Raw genomic sequence first — 19,786 nt, 5'->3', positions numbered from 1 at the left:
GTGGTATCTATTTTTAGCCATGCGTGCGCCTGCCAACAGTACAGCGCTCGCCAAGAAAAACGTGACGGCAGCGCCGTACATAGTGTGTAGCGCACTTGTTTTTCATCCGATTTTACTCATTTTTTTTCGAATTTTTTCACGGTTCCTCGAAAACTGGTCGTTCTTATGGAATGGTCGTTCCAGAGGGGGGTCGTTCGGGAGGGATTCTACTGTATGTGTTTTACATGTCTGTTTATGTTACTGCCTTCATGTTTGTTTTGTATGTCCATGTTTGTTTATACATATTTGTTGTTGTCAAAGTAAATATGTGGTATGTTTGTCCTCATGTGTTGGCCATTTGCGGATGTTCTGCCTGCTATGGTACCCACGGGGGTGGGAGTCTATATATTTGCAGTGACAACCTTATATTTGTATGTGTGTGTTGTGCCCAGCATAAAAGTCTAAAGACTGTTGGTGGGCATATTACAATTTTAAATTAAAAAAATAATGTAACAATTATAAACATACTTTACAAAGAAATCTACCACACTCAGATCGGAAAGTAGCTCTCATAATGGGTAGATATTTTTATTAGTGTTGGGCCGATTCCTAAAATATACCGATTCCGATTCCATTTTCGATTCTTAAATTAAAGAGTCGATTCTTCGAATCCGATTCAGATTCCTTAATTTTTATCTGACAATGTTCAACAGAGTAATATACTCAGAAAAAAAAGGTTGTTTATGATTTTAAAAATGTAATTGCGTTGTGTTTCATTTTCTGTGCAGAAATTAACATTATATACAGCTTATATAATGTTAAAAAGTATATTCATTACCATCAAGTTACGCTACCTTGAATTTCTAGCACAATTTGGCCTTTTAACCTTGCATATACTAGTTAGACGAAACACGTGTTCAAACACTGCCAATAATCAAAAATGTCTTATGACATAAATTGTAAATAATGTTATAACTTAACCAACTTTAGATACCTTACATTAATTAATTGTAAAAAAAAGAGGTTTGTACGGATAGGTTAAAAATTTTATTTTCAAGCACAACTAAATAATGATCCAAATAAAATGACAATATAACCTCTATTATACATATTTCAAGGGACCAGGGCGAAATAAAAATAAAAAGAGTGTAATGTAAAAATAAAATTTTATTATCTCATTATGATGGAAATGACTAGAAACAAATATGCACCACATTAAAATAAAATGTCAGAGATGCTTACGTTTTAATATATTACCTAGAACTTAACTATCTCACTTGGTGAAAAGAATAAAACCATCCAGTCTTGCAGTTCTTCACAACCGTAAAGAGAAAATAAATTTTCGGTTCTTGAGTAAGAAAGTCCTGTGCATGTTTTAGCATCTCAAAATTTCCACATTTTATGGTGAGATTTTCTTACACAAAATATTTAAACTCTTCAAATAATCGCGTGTTAACATTTAATTCATTTCAGAAATTTATCGGAAACAATTCTGTTAAGCTAACACAACTACTTTCAAAAGATTGTTTATGTTTGTTAATAAAAATTTACGAACGTTTCAGCAGCAATGTTTGGAAATTCAGATTAGCCAACTGCCATTTCAAAATATATCTAACGTAAAACGAGCATTGCTGAACACGCACAAGAACGCAGATTTACAGCAATTTAATTATGTTGCTTTTACACTTATTTTAATATGGTCGCAATAATCCACTGTGAATTTAAGTAAAATCTCATTCAAAAATTATTTCATTTTAATTATTTAAAGTTTAAAGTGCAGAGATGTGAAACATCTTAATTTTCACGTTCACGTCACCAAAGATTTGGTTCATGGCCGTATGGTTTACCATGGCAGGTAGCACAAACAAAAAGAAATTAGGTTGTTTACAATGGCAAATGTAGCTGCCATGATCAAATAGTTAAAGTTTACATTTTTTTTACTTGCCGTTTACATATAAATAATTTTATTTTAACGTTTATGGTTTTGTCTAATTATTTTTGAAGGTTTACTATTAAATGCAGTGCTGCTACAACGTAATTTCCGAAAAATGCTTTCGCTTAAAGCGGGAAAGTAGATACTGCATTTGCACTGTAGGGAAAATGGCGGTGCAAGTAAATAAATACGTTAATCACCGTAATTCGTAAATCAGTAACGTAAAAAAAGATTGTAGTTTAAAAATTATATTTGCATGCATTTTAATATTTTCTTACGTTGCGTAGAAGATGTATTTGCAAACTTAAAAACAATGCAGGAATCGGTCATGGTCGATTCCAAAACCATTGTATTCTGAATCCCACGATTATACTGGAATCGGTGGAACCGACCGATTCCGGAATCGGAATCGACCCATCACTAATTTTTATCGGACTCAAAAGATGGGTGCATCTTAAAATCGATGTGGTCCTATATTGAGAGTAAATACTTTTTTTTTCCACTTTGCAATGTTAAAAAGAGACGTGTTGAACGGACCTGGCGAGGTTGATGCGGGCCTTCTGCCCGCCGCTTATGGCCACGCCCCTCTCCCCCACCTCGGTGAGGTCCCCGTACGGGAAGAGCTGGAAGTCGCGGGCGAGGGCGCACACCTTGACCACCTGGCGGTAGCGCTGCCAGTCGTACGGCTGGCCAAACAGGATGTTGTCGCGCACGGAGCCGGCGAACAGCCACGGCTCCTGCGACGCGTACGACACCTCGCCCCGCACTGCAATGGAACCGCTTGTGAGGGGCAGCTCTCTGAGGATGGCGTGCAGCAAGGACGTCTAGCAAACAAGCACACCGACTGTCATCTCAGGACGCACTCCGTACACTGTACGTACAGTCAGACACAGCTATAAATATTTATGTTTATCAACCAGTGAAACTTCTTTAAAGGATTTGAAACATTTTAATGGACATAAACCACTGATGCATACAGGGTCCATACTGGGCATTAATACTTTCTTTAAATGATTTTTGCAACAGGGAAGATTGCGTATGCCCATAAAAGTGTTTCAAACCATTCTTTAAAGGGTTAGATTATGCATACAGTGGAACCTCACTGATACGAGTATTAACGACAAACCACAAACCTACCTACCTACCCACTACATTCCGAAGTGCTACTATCCCATCTGCCGAGCCTGTGCCGGTTCAGGCCCCAGTAAGCAACAGCGATCCAAACTGGCACAAGTGACACAGTTTACCGCAGAGTGTGTAGTTTTCCAATCAAGCTGTTCCCATCGGGTCGGAATGTCCGGGAGTTGAAGTGGGTACCACAGAATAGCAAGAAGGTAGTGTGGAGATTTGCAAATAAATTTAAAATTGCTGGAAATAGAAAAAAATTAGAATATACCTTTCTTTTCATTGACAAAAATCATCTGCCACTGTTAGTTATCTTAATTGTGAGGTTCCACTGTCATTTAACAAACACTGAGCAAAATTAAATACGCTTATTACACAGAAACATGCTTATTACGCAGAAACATGCTTATTAACCAGAAACGCTTTAAAATCGTTATGCTGAAGTACAACCCTGCTATAACATTTCCAAGAATTCATTTTAAAAAAGAGGAGGGAAAGAGGGGTGGAAGAAAACTAATTATCTTATTTAAGAGAATACAGTCAAGGCAAACAATAAATTGATGTGTACTTATAATATGTACTTCAACTGTGCCGAATCAGTGCTACTTTAGGCACGATTTTTTTTATTTTCTTAGTTTTACAAAATTTTAAAATTTTGCAACTTCAATTTTCCTCCTTCGCCCGCTGCTTTCGCCCCATCCAAACTTGTTCGGTCGAGTGTACCGGCAGGTTAGCTTGTTGAGCAGCATAGTGCTCTCACCGCCGTTTCCCACCAAATTTGCTGGGTCTAGCCGACTACAGCGCTATCATCAGCAACGGTATCCACTGGCCGTCGCGTTTCGTCACGAGTTTAGCGCTACGCGTGACGAAAGTAGCCGCCCTAAGCTTCCCATGGTCACCCCCACCCCTTCTCGGAGGTGTGCTGAAGTTTGTGGTCTCTAACACGTTTTGGTGTCCTTTTTTCAAGCTCCGCCGCACGTCCCGATGTCTGGCCGGCGAATTCTCCCAGGGCAGGCCATTCACCGGACATACCCCCCACCCCATCCTGGTCCACAGCGGTCATCGGCCAGCCGCAGCAACGACCCCTCTCAAGGCCAAAATCCCCCCCCCCCCCACTTGCAAAATGGCGGCCATCAAGTGCCGCGATGGTCTCTGCGAGACTCCGACCTGCATGCCCACACCATCTATCGGCGAAAGGACGAACCAGCTGAGAGCGAGAGCACACTACTGACCACCCTATCCCCTCCAGGAGAAACAGTCGACCTCACACTCAGTCGATAGGTCGCTGGAGCCCTTTTTTTTTTTTTTTCTTTCGTAGCCCTTCGGAGCACTTCGGGTTTCCCGATCCCCTCCTCCAGAGGAACAGACGACCGGACTAAAGTTTAAGTTAGCGTCCCGGCGCCATTTTCAGGGATTTTGAGGGCAGCTCTCGTCCAGCGCGCATCTTTGCAACAGGTCGCAGTAACGACCAGCAGCTATCGTGATCCGCTTTCGGCAATAATGTAGTTGCTTCTGAGCCAGGCCATGTCGCCTAGATTTTTTTTAGTTTTTCTTAGTAGCTGCCCAAATAGTTAAGTTTAACTTTAGTTTTTTTTTGGTTTTCGCCATAACTATTTCTTCTATAGCTACCGCGAGCTCCCGCGCCGCGCATCCCCGGATCACCCCCAGGGACAGCCACTACCTACTTCACCCTGCCAGCTAAGGTAAGCTGCACTTCGTCCCACACAAACCTGTTAGGTTGCCTTTTTTTTTGGGCTTAACTTCGCCCGTCATAAACTGCCTGCTAACCAAGCTAATCCAGTTGGATTATTGGTTACAGGCAGGGTTCCAGAATCCCAGAGGGTTCCAGAATCCCAGAGTACTTCAAGGACCCCAGACCAGTTCAAGATGGCGGCCCAGTTCCGGCGCCACATTTTGCACCTCAACATGTAACTCGTGAGCCTCTATAACGGAGTCTCCCTCCATCTTTCGGCACCCCTCAAAAAGAAGTGAAGAACAGTTTATAACTCCGCCAGTTTTAGGACGTTTTCCATATTATTATAAAATATTGTATTTTAAACACATATATTTGTTTTATGAGCCTGCGAGCTCAATGTTCCTAAACAGTTGAACTTAGCATAGTATGAAATGGTGTTCCCCCCCCCCCCCCCCCGGCCCCTGTATCTTCTTTTTTTATTCGTTAGTTTTCAATGTAATGTATCAAAAATAAGAATCTGACATTGTTAGCAGTTTTGTTTGTAATGGCTGTAATGCCGTAAGATATTTTCTAATGTAAGAAACCTATCAATGAAAAGATACTAAACTACTAATCAACAGTAAAAGCCTCTAATGAAACCAAACCATACGAGTGTTTTCATTTGCTGCTACTTGAAACCACAATCCACGTAACCTTTCCTACTGTCAGGGAGGTTAATTTTAAATTGTGTTTGTAAGTGGGCTGTGCCCCTCTGGCAAGTTCTTTTAGATAATTAGCCTGACGCTTCCACCGAACATTTATTATCAATAATTATGGTTTTGTTTTGAGCACAGCACCACGGTGACAAATTGGTAGCAGTTAGCATGGTTACGGTTACAATGTGGTAGCAGTTTGTGTGGTTGTGGTTACTCTTAAATTGTTAACTGTATTTTGGTTTGATTTATGAGAATGCTTTAATTTTATTTGGTATAAATAGTTTTTTGTTTGTCACTAAGATTTTCGTTATATAATATTATTGTAAGTCCTAAAACTGGCTTAACTTTTTACTAGTAAGTTTGTAAGTTAAAATTTAAGTTAACTTCCAGCGACGTTTTTCTTACGCGGCCCGAGGTCGCCCGCGAGCGTCGGACCCCCAGCTGTGAGCTTATCTTGAGGACGTGTCCCAGCCACCCCTCCCCCGCCCCTGCGCGCCGCTTATCTCTCACGGCGCACGTTCGTGGTTTCGTCTTCAGTTCACCGCCCTGTGCGTCCTGCACGACCTTCGCAGACCACTGTCCGCCCGCCAGGGCCTTGTTCCTTTCTTTTCTCGAGCAGCAGAAGTACCAAATTAATGTTGACTAAACTAATATATTTTTCATTATTTTGGGCACATACTTCCCGACCTGCTGTGGTACTGATGATATTATTAAACTAAGCTAATTTAAGAGTGTCTTATGTATAGAGTTTAAGGTAATTATAAACAATAAGTTTAAGTTCTACGTGGGTTAGTTTTGAACAATCCACACCAAAAATTTAGTTTATTTGTTTGTATTTGTAAGATTGTACTAACTTCAAAGAAAAGTAATTGCAATCATGCCCACCCCGGAGTACCTCCTCCGTGACGAGTTAACATACGAACTCAAGTTTCGAGGCTTATCAGACCTCGGCGACGTGGCCACGCTCCGAAAAAGACTCCGAGCTGCTTGCGCCGAGGAAATACAACCACACATTACGCACCTCACAAACCTAGACCCGTTGAGTGAGTTTAATTGTGTTTGTAGCAAGTTCTATGACATACACAGCTACATCAATTATGTCGGAGAGGAAACAAACAGAAACAACATTCTCCGTACGCTAACTCGCTTGACACATATCGGCACGAGGTTTACTAACCTCAAGATAGTAGCCGCAAATAAATTAAATGGAATCTACCAAACCGAGATTGACAAATGTAGGCAGCAGATCCCTGCCCTATGTTTCAAACTGCGGAGTAAGTTGGACACACTTGACCAAACATCCCTAGAACCTGTAACTGCAGCTGCAGGAGCAGAGTTTCACACTCAAGTACCGCAACCTCCAAAACAAATGGAAACCGGAGGTAGCCCAGTCCCTACACCACCTCCTTTACCCTCCTCCCCTCCATCACCACCAGTAACACCACGCCGTGGGACATTTCCTGTCATTACCGCAACAGCCATTAACGAGCAGTTTTCTTCCGCGAGTGTCATGGCGACTGGTGATCACCAGAGTACCAAGGTCACCTACGCCCATCCCAGCCAATCGTTCGCAGCTCACCCTTTCCATCGCCCCAAACCCATATACCACCCCTCCACCTCACCCGCCATTTTCAACCCCTATCGGCAATTCAGGTCTACCTTTTCATCCCTTCAAACCTCCCCGGAAACCCACCCCATCTCCTCGGCCATTGGAAGGTCAGCTTCGCCGCTGCTAAATTTCACTTCCGACCTGGCAGTAACTTTGCCACATAACTTATCCGTGCCACCCGGTGACCGAGTAGAGTCACAACTGCCATACATCAGCCCCGCCACCTCATACCTGCCATTGGCCCCGCAGGTATATCAGACTCAAAATCATCCACAACCTCAACCAGCTCCACCTCCACCCCCTAATCCAGCACCGAACCCGGTACCTGTATTCTCTAACTCAAACCAAGCAGTTGGAGGAAATTTGTATGCTAAGATTCCACATCCCGTGGAAAGGCTCTTAGCTAATTTTAAGGAAACCACAGGATTGGAACCCAGAAATCTAATCGAGTTTCTCAAACATTTATTTAGGGTAAAACAAAAGGCTAATCTTCCTGACAGGGAACTGCTGGAAATCATTTTTCCCTTCACACAACCACCCTTGAGCGAGCGAGTTACGCTCGCGATTGAACAAAATTATTCATTTGATCAATTTCACGAAGATATACTAAATTATTTTATTCCAGCCCGTTTGATGACCAACATCAGGTTGGAATGGTACAACAGGCTACAACAAAGAAATGAAGCCTTACCTAATTACATAGCAGACATCAAACTAGCCGCTCAAATTCTTCGGTTGCGAGTGTCTGAGAGTGAGATAGTCTCTAACATACTTGATGGAATTAACCCTCAAAAAAGATCGCGGGCAGTTTTTCAGGCCCGACCACAAAATTTTGCCGAGCTTGATCGCTTGTGCATCTCCAACACAAATGTAGAATACGCAGACCACCAGCGAAATCGAGAAGCTAATGTCTACGCCCACAACAATACCAGAATAACAGAAAATAAACAGCAGTATTATAACAAAAATTCGCAACAAAAAAACAGCAATGAACAAGTCGCTAAGCCTCAAAATAAAGATGAACGGATACCTGTCTGCAGGTACTGCAAAAAACCCGGGCACTACATTGAACAGTGTCGCGCAAAAAACTATCGCCCAAACTATCAAAATTCGCGGGACTCAAAAAACGTGTAAATCGCTGGCCAGAAAAAATTCTTTCTGAGCCAGCCGCCCAAACAACAGTTAGAAATTTTTCCCTTCACACCGGCCCTAATGCAAAATTCGACCAAAAACTTCAACAAAACACAGCTTCCCCACACAGAGAAAAAAATAAACTAAGAAAACAAAAACAAAGGCGAGCTAAGAAAAACAAAGCTCGTCAAGTCAATCAAATGGAACATTGCAACACTGTTAGGCCTATGTGCAAAAGATGTAATTGTCCGCGAACCACGGACAAAAGAACGTGTCATAATATTTTAGCTAATCTACCGACAGTTCTACCCTATGCCAACACAACCGTAGGAAAACAAGAAATCCCAGGACTAATTGACACGAGATCAGTGCGCTCGTTCGTGTCGGGCAAGTTCTTCAGAAAATTACAACAAGATAATATCATTCACAAAACACAGCCCATAGATATACAGTGTTTCACAGCGGCTGATAAGACTTTGAAAGTAAAGTTTGCAGTTATTGTTAAAATTAAAATTGATTTGTTTTCGTGGACTTTTCCATTTTTGGTAGCTGATGATTTGGCCACTGATTTAATATTTGGTTCTGATTTTATTGCAAAAACTGGCATGATAATTGATTTACAAGCACGTAAATTTCATTTCCAATTTAATAAGCAAATTTTAATTTCCTTTGTATCCCCCGACACGCAGAGTCAGACTCATGTCAACACCCTCCAGTCAGTTTCGAACGGCGAAAACAACGTTTCACTTGCCCATCTCAGTCACGGACAAAGAAAAGAAATAGAAAATTTGTGTCACAGTTTTTCAGACGTTTTAAGTGAGAAATTAGGACACACTCACTTAACTCAATATGAAATAAAACTTTTGGACAAAACCCCAGTTCGGTGTCATCCGTACCCTCTGTTAGGACCAAAAATGCAGGTAATGCGTGAACACATACAAAAACTCTTAGAAAAAGATGTCATTGAGCCTTCAGCCTCAAATTTCGCTTCCCCAGCCTTCTTGGTACCTAAGGATCAAGGTCAAGGTCACCGCGTCGTTGTTGACTTTCGTAAGGTGAACCAACAAATTGAAGTAGAAATGACGCCATTACCAGATCTAAATTCAGCATGTCACTGGTTCAGTAAAGCCAAATTTTTCAGTGTGTTTGACCTTAATTCGGCTTACCACCAAATACCACTAACCCCAGAGTCAAAACACGTCACCGGATTCTGCGTGCCGTGGAATCTCTACCAATACAAAGTAGTACCCTTTGGTCTAGCCACTGGCGCACAAGTGTTAACACGGCTTCTAGATCAGATTTTCGGCGATCTAAAATTCAAGTCCGTTTTCAATTATTTGGACGATGTTGTCGTTTATTCAGAAACTTTTGAAGAACACCTCGCTCATTTGCATGAAGTCCTTAAACGACTACGCCATGCCAGCCTAACGGTCAATACCAAAAAAGTAAAATTTGCGGTACAAGAAATTTCTTTCTTAGGACATCTAATATCTAATAGGGGAGTAACCATAGACCCAAGCCGAACACAGGCGATCAAGGATTTTCAGCCCCCTAAAGATGCTAAAGGCATCGCCAGATTTATCGGCATGACAAATTTTTATTCTAAATTCATACCTAATTTTGCTGAGCATGCAGCACCATTGAATGCTCTACGTAAGAAAAATTCAGTCTTCAATTGGGGTCCAGAACAAGACAAAGCATTTTCTTTCCTCAAACAAGCCATAATTAGCCCTCCAGTGCTCCGAATGGCAGATTTCAGTAAGCCGTTCATTATTCAGACCGACGCCTCCAGCGTAGCCATAGGCGCAGTTCTCTCACAAGAGTTTGATGGTTGTAGGCAGCCTATAGCTTTCGCCTCCCGCACCTTAACGCACCAAGAGAGAAAAGCCTCTTCGGTGTATGAACTCGAGTGCCTTGCTGTAGTTTTCGGCATAGACAAGTTCCGGCCATATTTGGAACATAAAGAATTTCTGTTGGAAACCGATAATCAGGCCCTTGCTTGGCTTTTGGCTCACCCCAAGCAATTAGGTAAATTAGGACGCTGGATTGTCAAGATTGCTTCTCTTAAATTTAAAATTCAACATATTAAAGGTTCACAAAACATCGTGGCCGACACCCTTTCTCGAATGTTCGAGTCACCTTTCAATTCCTATATTCAGGAAGAAATTCCCATTGCCTGCCACGCATTGCTCACAAATTTTCCGCTAGCCTTTTCGGATTTACGATCCCACCAAAATTCGGACCCGCAACTGTCTGACATAATTGCGCAAATAAACTCAGGTTCACCCCCAAAATACCACAAACTATCTAAGGGAATTCTTTATCGAAGAACTCAGCAATGTAAGAATTTTAAAATAGCCTTACCTCAAAATCTCAGGGACATGATTTTTCAATATTATCACTCATCACCTTTAGGCGCACATTTAGGCATTTTCAAAACTATTGAAAACATCCGCAAGCATTTCATCTGGGACGGAATGCATAAAGACATAACCCAGAGGGTCAAATTATGCAAGTTGTGCAATTTGAGCAAACCTGCCCAGAAAACACAATTCGGATTTTTGAGTTCCGATGTGGCCGAAAGGCCCATGCAAAAACTTTTCATTGATTTTGTGGGACCCTTCCCAAGGTCAAAAGACGGAAATTCGATGCTTCTAGTATGCGTAGATGCATTCTCAAAATTTGTGTGGCTAATCCCTGTTAGAAGAGCCACGGCCGAAATCACCATTCGAGCCCTCCAAAATTATATTTTCAAAATATCCGGGGTACCTTCCATCATTGTTTCCGATAACGCCACAAACTTCAAATCGACAATTTTCAAAAACATGTGTTTTTCACACGGGATTCAGCATGTGACCACGACTCCCTACTACCCCCAGCCTTCACATGCGGAGCGTTTCAACCGAAACCTCCGGTCTGCCTTAATAGCATTCCATGCGAACTCGCAGGATAGGTGGGATTCCAATCTCGTGTGGTTGCAAATGGCTTTCAATTCCGCCAGACATGAAAGTCACAAAACAACACCGTTTGAACTCATGTTTACATACCAGCCCAACACCCCACTCTCTAATCAATGGACGTTAAAAGAGTTACTACCAGACGACCCCAGGAACATTAAGGAAGTCTGGAGTAGAGCTCGTAAAAACCTGAACTTGGCCCACGAGGCAAGCAGGCAACAATATAACAAAAGACGTTATCCCAATCCCTACAGAGTAGGCGATTTAGTGTTGTGCAGAGCACACACACTCAGCAAGGCGATCGACAAGAGATCAGCCAAGCTTTCGTATCGTTGGAATGGCCCCTGGCAGATACAACGATACCTCACGCCAGTCACGGTCGCTTTAGCCGACCCCACCTCCGGCGAATATCGCGCGTGCGCGCACATATCTCAGCTGAAGAAAGTGCACCCGAACCTAAAGTAAGGGCACTCTTCACTGTTTTCCTTCTGCAAGGAACAGCGCAAATTCTTCGGCATGCCAAACTCAACACACAGTGTTGTTATCAAAAACCCTAGGTCATAATTATAAGTAATATAAAAAACCATGGTACTAGTTTATAAGATGTTTAAGTTAAGGAGTATTCAATCAAGATGTCTAGTTTTAAGTGGCGCCACTTATTCAATAAGTTATCTGTAAGTTTAAGCTCTATTTAAACGTGTAAGAATTCTTATAGATTGTAAGTAGTTTACTACAGTAGATCCTGGTACAGGGTAAGTCACTTAGGTTTTTGGTGGCTCAAGTTGGCCACGCTGACTCCGTCTTTCAGGGGGGAAGTATGTGCCGAATCAGTTCTACTTTAGGCACGATTTTTTTTATTTTCTTAGTTTTACAAAATTTTAAAATTTTGCAACTTCAATTTTCCTCCTTCGCCCGCTGCTTTCGCCCCATCCAAACTTGTTCGGTCGAGTGTACCGGCAGGTTAGCTTGTTGAGCAGCATAGTGCTCTCACCGCCGTTTCCCACCAAATTTGCTGGGTCTAGCCGACTACAGCGCTATCATCAGCAACGGTATCCACTGGCCGTCGCGTTTCGTCACGAGTTTAGCGCTACGCGTGACGAAAGTAGCCGCCCTAAGCTTCCCATGGTCACCCCCACCCCTTCTCGGAGGTGTGCTGAAGTTTGTGGTCTCTAACACGTTTTGGTGTCCTTTTTTCAAGCTCCGCCGCACGTCCCGACGTCTGGCCGGCGAATTCTCCCAGGGCAGGTCATTCACTGGACATACCCCCCACCCCATCCTGGTCCACAGCGGTCATCGGCCAGCCGCAGCAACGACCCCTCTCAAGGCCAAAATCCCCCCCCCCCCCCACTTGCAAAATGGCGGCCATCAAGTGCCGCGATGGTCTCTGCGAGACTCCGACCTGCATGCCCACACCATCTATCGGCGAAAGGACGAACCAGCTGAGAGCGAGAGCACACTACTGACCACCCTATCCCCTCCAGGAGAAACAGTCGACCTCACACTCAGTCGATAGGTCGCTGGAGCCCTTTTTTTTTTTTCTTTCGTAGCCCTTCGGAGCACTTCGGGTTTCCCGATCCCCTCCTCCAGAGGAACAGACGACCGGACTAAAGTTTAAGTTAGCGTCCCGGCGCCATTTTCAGGGATTTTGAGGGCAGCTCTCGTCCAGCGCGCATCTTTGCAACAGGTCGCAGTAACGACCAGCAGCTATCGTGATCCGCTTTCGGCAATAATGTAGTTGCTTCTGAGCCAGGCCATGTCGCCTAGATTTTTTTTAGTTTTTCTTAGTAGCTGCCCAAATAGTTAAGTTTAACTTTAGTTTTTTTTGGTTTTCGCCATAACTATTTCTTCTATAGCTACCGCGAGCTCCCGCGCCGCGCATCCCCGGATCACCCCCAGGGACAGCCACTACCTACTTCACCCTGCCAGCTAAGGTAAGCTGCACTTCGTCCCACACAAACCTGTTAGGTTGCCTTTTTTTTTGGGCTTAACTTCGCCCGTCATAAACTGCCTGCTAACCAAGCTAATCCAGTTGGATTATTGGTTACAGGCAGGGTTCCAGAATCCCAGAGGGTTCCAGAATCCCAGAGTACTTCAAGGACCCCAGACCAGTTCAAGATGGCGGCCCAGTTCCGGCGCCACATTTTGCACCTCAACATGTAACTCGTGAGCCTCTATAACGGAGTCTCCCTCCATCTTTCGGCACCCCTCAAAAAGAAGTGAAGAACAGTTTATAACTCCGCCAGTTTTAGGACGTTTTCCATATTATTATAAAATATTGTATTTTAAACACATATATTTGTTTTATGAGCCTGCGAGCTCAATGTTCCTAAACAGTTGAACTTAGCATAGTATGAAATGGTGTTCCCCCCCCCCCCCCCGGCCCCTCTTTCTTTTTTTTTTATTCGTTAGTTACTCAATGTAATGTATCAAAAATAAGAATCTGACATTGTTAGCAGTTTTGTTTGTAATGGCTGTAATGCCGTAAGATATTTTCTAATGTAAGAAACCTATCAATGAAAAGATACTAAACTACTAATCAACAGTAAAAGCCTCTAATGAAACCAAACCATACGAGTGTTTTCATTTGCTGCTACTTGAAACCACAATCCACGTAACCTTTCCTACTGTCAGGGAGGTTAATTTTAAATTGTGTTTGTAAGTGGGCTGTGCCCCTCTGGCAAGTTCTTTTAGATAATTAGCCTGACGCTTCCACCGGACATTTATTATCAATAATTATGGTTTTGTTTTGAGCACAGCACCACGGTGACACAACAAACAAGATGGGTTTCTGGATGAAGTCACGTATCAACAACTCCACATTTATATAGGTAAATAATGATAATGTAACATAGAAAAAATGTTTAAAATGCATAACATTAACTTAAACCTTTTGTTAATGGGGAAAAAAGTGGAACTGCGAAAAATAACAGTGTTATAAACAAGAAAATGTTATTGCTGGAAATTTTATGACAGGGTTATAGTGTGATGCAATGCACTAAAAATGTTTTCGCACGAACAGCATAGCTGCAAGAAAATTTTAATGAAAACATAGCCTATATTCCTGATAGAAGTAAGTGCACTCAGTCAAGTTAATTTTGGTATTAGGGTCAGCTCAGAGAAGACTATCTTACATTTAAAAAAAACATTCACTACGCTATCACTATCTCTACTGTGTTGCACACTTACATCCTACAAATTTCTAGAGCATGCATTAATAAATTTACATGTTAATATGCTAAATAAAAAAACCAAATCTAATACAAAAACAAAAATCTGAATAACTAGAAAAATATCATAGAAGTATCTAGGACTGCATTATTTTAAAAGAAGAAAGCCCACATATTTACCTACATTATTAAACATTCGTAAGCATTATCAACCCTTAGCCTACATACTTTTTCTACACTTGTTCTCATGCTCAATATGAGGTTGGCAATGAAAGTTTTGTTTAAACACAAACATGTTAATCCACACTAATGGGGTTGACAATGAAAGGAAAAATTGAGGTACTCTTTGATTGAATTTGAGAAAATTTGGATTTGAACATCACTAATTTGTATTGTTTTTGTAGTCATTTGTTTTTATTTTTCATGTTGTATTGCTTTTAATGCCCGTTCTGCTTCTGCCATTATCATATATAAATCTAGACATTACATTGAAACGTCTTTAATCTGGCATTTTCTGGAACATGGCCTCGCTGGATTATCAAACGTCACTATAGTTTTAACTAGTATACAAAGGGTGAAAGTGTGAAAATGTGAAAGGCAAAATGTAACCTGTTAGAAAACCGGTAACACTGTACTCCCATGAAACAGACAGTAACGATAAACACTGAGGGAACTAAAAATGCCTGCAGCGCAGTAATGCGACCCGGTGGACAAAATCAAAAGCCACAATTAGGCTTCTGAAAATCCTGTTTTTTTTGTTTTTTTTAAATTTGAATCATACTTCGAAACAAATATAACATATCACGATTACTGAATATTCTTCTAATATAATTTAAACATAATCTAAACTTTTTTTTACAGCTCAAATGAGTCCAAGAAAAACTGATGAAAAGGAGAGACACATACTATTCGGAACCATAATAAGAGTGATGTAAAATGCAAGAAATTAAAAACTTAGAAAAGCATATTCTTAAACCAGTAAAATTTAAATTTTGAAAACTGTTTCGTTCACTCAACTGATTAAAATACATTACAAGTAATTTTTTATTATTTTTAATCATAGCCATAGATTATTTGTTACATATTACCCTCTTTTATCGCATAATCGTATCATCTATATTTTAGGGCGGCAAAATTTGGATAAAAAACCTCTTGCGTAAACGTCGCATGATGTTTTTGGTCCCGCTATTAGAATCCAAGCACTTTGTGTGGGTATTTTATCTGTATAATATTTATGTATTTTAAAGTAGAAATCTAACATACATTCGGACATTACCACTTACTTATTTAATTAACGGAAATACAAAGATGTCTGATGTGTAAATTTTCTTTTAAAGACTTTTCTAACGTTCTAACCTTTATCTGTTCTTTTGCGTCGCCGCGGTGTACCGCTTTTAAAAATGTAGCCTGTGCTAGTTGGCATCATTCATGTTTGGTTATGTTGCTTCCCGTATAGAGCGCGCACGCGTAGTCAAATATCGATATCTCGCCGAGTGCATGCAACGCGCGCTCTCTGTCGAGTGCCGAGTTAACTACATTTGATGGCCTGCACATACTCATGGTGTGTACTATGACGATAGTTATGCGTTCGTTCAGGCTCGCATTCGGATCGCAGATTTTGTTTTTCTATTTAAAGTTGAAGAAAGGTTTATGTTGCATGCATGACTTATTAATTTAAATTGTTTGGCGTACTCTTTTATATTTCACTTTTTAAATAAACGTACTTTCCATGAATGGGTTTTGTATTTATGAATTACATTACATAACAAAAACTTTTTTTTCTCGCATAAATGTCGCATCCCAACTTTTCAAACTTGACTTTAGTATAAAATGTGTGACGATTATGCGATAAAACACGTTATGTTTGAAAACTCAAATACATAATTCTAAATAAATCTATTTAGCTTCATACATGTCACATTTTTTCGTTAACTTTTTTTTATAAAATGAGTCCTACTTGGTGTATCTATTACTAACAAATAATTAAAATTAATTCCATGATTTAAAGTTTCAAACAAATAATTAAATTATTCACGAATATAAAATTATTTTCAAATACTCGCAGAGTAATAGTCGAAATTCACCTGGAAAAAAAAAATTATCGTGAGTGGCTCGACTGGTGCTAGAATACAAAATACGCAGAGCAGTTGTGTTTCTGGAACGTGATCCCCGCGTACTCACCTTGCCCGATCCCACGGGGCCTATCACCGCCAGCAGCCTCCCGGGGATGACCTTGAGGCTGATGCCCGTCAGCGTGCTCTCGCCGGAGCCGGGCTGCCACTTGGCCGTCGCGTTGGTGATCGTGACCCCCAGGGGCTCCTTCCCACTCTCGGGATCCTCGGAGCCGTCGTCCAGCACTTCCAGCGCGACACCTCGCTCGTCCTCGCCGACCAGCTTGTCGTTCTCGAGCCCGCCGTCGTCGCACTTGCCTTCACGCACGTCCGCCTGCCCGCCGGCTGCCGGGAGCTCCTCGCAGTACAGGAAGTTCTTCAAGTTCCCGTGGAAAAACAAAATATACACATAGCAACATACTAGGGGTCTGAGAGCACTCGAAGAATATTTGATTTTTGTGAATAGTTTGACATTAGGTATTCATGAATTCAAATTTTTTTTTTTTTTCAAATTATTTGTTACCAAATGAAAGTACTCCACGTTAAACATATTCACAGAAAAAAAATATTTTTTTTTTTTTTAAAAAAAAAGTAACATAATTATATGTATGAGGATATGATGATTTATTGAGAAATTAATATTTCTACTGCAACATTGTTCACGCAATGTTTTATATTCGACAAATAATCAACAATTATGTTTTTTAAATTATTAATTATATTCTATTTTATGTATGTAACCAGATCAACAAAACAACTTTAAAAATTAGAATTAACTGGTTGAAGAAAATGCATTCCCAGGTTTTTTTTTAATTTCCTTAATTTTGCACCTCAATATTCGTGAATATTGTATTTATTTTGAAATTCGATTCGGATGAAACAACCAGGATTCGCAGAAGCCTAAAACCTTCTACATAAAAAAAAGGTTAAAAAAATTCAAAACTTTTACTAGCATTACAAGTACTTTCACCTTAATTTCACCAGAGAGGGTAGTTACAACTCCCAAAAGAATAAATACAGTCAGCGCTGTGTAACATGGCACCGATTGAGCTACTCACGTAAATTTTTTAAAGGTGGAGTCAGGCATAAACACTGCCAGATTGTGCTCAACACAGCAGAAGTTATAACTCTGCAGGACTAATAAATTTGTGTGCAACATAATTATGTTTGAAGGAGACATCTGAATCATGAACTGAAATGTGACATCAGCAACATTTTTAAACAGTGATGCTTAGGAGTATTTTTCTAGCCATAAAGAAGTGTTTTAGTTTTAAATATCACTGTACCGTATGTTCGTTTTTATTTTGGTTAATCCTGTGAACTAATCTGACGATCGATAATCTCACAAAATTGCTAACCCGGCACGGCTGGGATCTTTAACATTCCTTATAACATAGCCTTTTCTGTATATATATTAACATCAGTTTAAAAAGTTTTTACAGTGCAAATGACAAACTCAAAATGAGGGTAAATGTTTTTTGTAATTGTTAATAAAAGGTAATGAATAATCATACTTGAAGAGAAAAAAAACTATGGTACGTAAATTACATTAGAAACACCACCAACAGACTTCATGCAGAACTTCAAAGCCAAGATCAAATCAAACAAAATACATAAAATAAATATAAACTTCTGAAAAGAGTCAAAATGTTAAATTTTAAAAGGTTCAGGTATGGTAAAATAATTTTGACTATTTTTTTTCCCAAGAAAAAATAATTGTATGAAAATGTTAGATAAAGTATAACAGAGAAGAAAAGTACTGCATGCTACTAAGGTCAATGACTTACATGCCAATTATGAACGATAAACTCCCCTCAGTAATAAATGTGTACCTGAAGCATAAAAATACAACCATCATATGTATAGTAAAGTTTAAAAATTTTTGTAAACTTGATTAACAAAACCATATCTTGCATCTTGCTGCACATACCTCTACTCGTTTTATGGACACCAACGTCTCTGCAACCATTGAAATCGCACGTGGAAAGAAATCCGTCATTGATGTTTTCAGGAGGTTGAAATAACACGCTGCTACGAAAACCTGAAATTATAACAGCGTATGTCAGTAAAAGCAGATAAAATTTTTATCCAACCATTGGCAATGAAAAAAAATTGAGAAAATATAAATAACACAATTATGTACACTACAAATACATGTGCACACAACATGTATTAGGTATTCAAAGAAAGGGACCAAATTTTAAGGTTTTATTTATGAGGCAATTTCGTTTTTAAAAAAGGAGCTCTTGGTGTTATTGTTTTTATTTTTTATAAATTCATTTTATTCATAAAGAGAGTGTGTTTTCCAACAAATAACATACTCAGATATTTCTTAATACTAATTTCACCAAAATAGTACCATTTCGACAAATAAATGGTGCATTTTTACAATAAAATAGTTTGTAAAATATATTTCTTGAACAGAAATCTATTCGGTATAAAAACAAATCTGCAAATGATTGTGTGTTTGGAAAATGCATAGAGCAGATGTCAGAAATGTAAAAATGAGTTACTGATAAGAAATGCAAGCTCAAACAAAGAAAAATTAATTTTTTCCTATCTAGTTTTGGTACAAACTTCATGCTGAAAAAATTAAGTTCATTGAATTAAATATATTAAAAATTAAATTTTTGTGATTAAATTTATTTCAATAATTTGGTTTACTTTTGATGCATTATGCATTCTGATGTTTAATGGTGCTTTGGCATGCTTTTTGGGGTTATTTCTGTTTTATCACAATTTCCCATATAATCTTGTCTCTAGGTATTTATCATGAGTTCATAGTTCTAGCAGTTGAATGTTAAAAAGTGTATAAGAATTGAAACTGTCTAAAAAAATTAAAAAATTAACACATTTTTTAAGAACCTAAATTTCCAATACTCAATAACCTTGACAAAGGCGAAAAAAAAAAGGGAGGGGGGGGGGGGCATTCTACATAAAATTAACTAATAAAATAATGATTTTATACCATGATGTTTTCAAAATTACAAATTACAAAGTTGAAATTTTTTTGAGCTTTCGTTTTTGATCTATAAATTTTTGAAAAATTAAAAAGCAATAGTTTGTAGGAATTTTTTGAAATATTTAAAAGCATGTAACTCTAAAATTGTTTGTCCTAGAAAACTTGATTTTGTACTGTTATCTTTAGAATGACAAGGTCTTTAATTTGACATACAACTTGAGTGCATTTTTTTCTCAAGAACTCAAAGAAGTTTTTTTTATAAAAAAATTGGAATTTTTAATTTTGATAAAAAAAATATTTTATACCAAACCTCTTTAGTAAGTTGTGTACAAAGTTTCATGATGGTATTCAATGGTATGATACTAAAATTATTTTTTTTTTATGAAAACTGGTGCGTGTGAAAACTCTGCTAATTCATGAC

The 19,786-nt window shown here is 39.6% G+C and overlaps 1 protein-coding gene across 4 annotated transcripts in view; it reads right to left on the bottom strand.

The window, feature by feature from the left end:
• LOC134540681 (probable multidrug resistance-associated protein lethal(2)03659) overlaps positions 1-19,786 on the bottom strand; it is a 152,613-nt gene that overhangs the window by 68,814 nt on the left and 64,013 nt on the right. For all 4 annotated transcript variants that reach the window (XM_063383556.1, XM_063383559.1, XM_063383557.1 and 1 more), the window contains exons 9-11: positions 18,334-18,444; positions 16,474-16,779; positions 2,450-2,736 (exon numbers count right to left, since the gene is read on the bottom strand). In XM_063383556.1, coding sequence (XP_063239626.1) covers positions 2,450-2,736; positions 16,474-16,779; positions 18,334-18,444 — 704 coding nt within the window. The remainder of the gene's footprint in view (positions 1-2,449; positions 2,737-16,473; positions 16,780-18,333; positions 18,445-19,786) is intronic.

Source organism: Bacillus rossius, chromosome 17, assembly GCF_032445375.1.
Source record: "Bacillus rossius redtenbacheri isolate Brsri chromosome 17, Brsri_v3, whole genome shotgun sequence".
Lineage (NCBI taxonomy): Eukaryota > Metazoa > Arthropoda > Insecta > Phasmatodea > Bacillidae > Bacillus > Bacillus rossius.
This window is presented reverse-complemented; position numbering and strand designations above follow the sequence as displayed.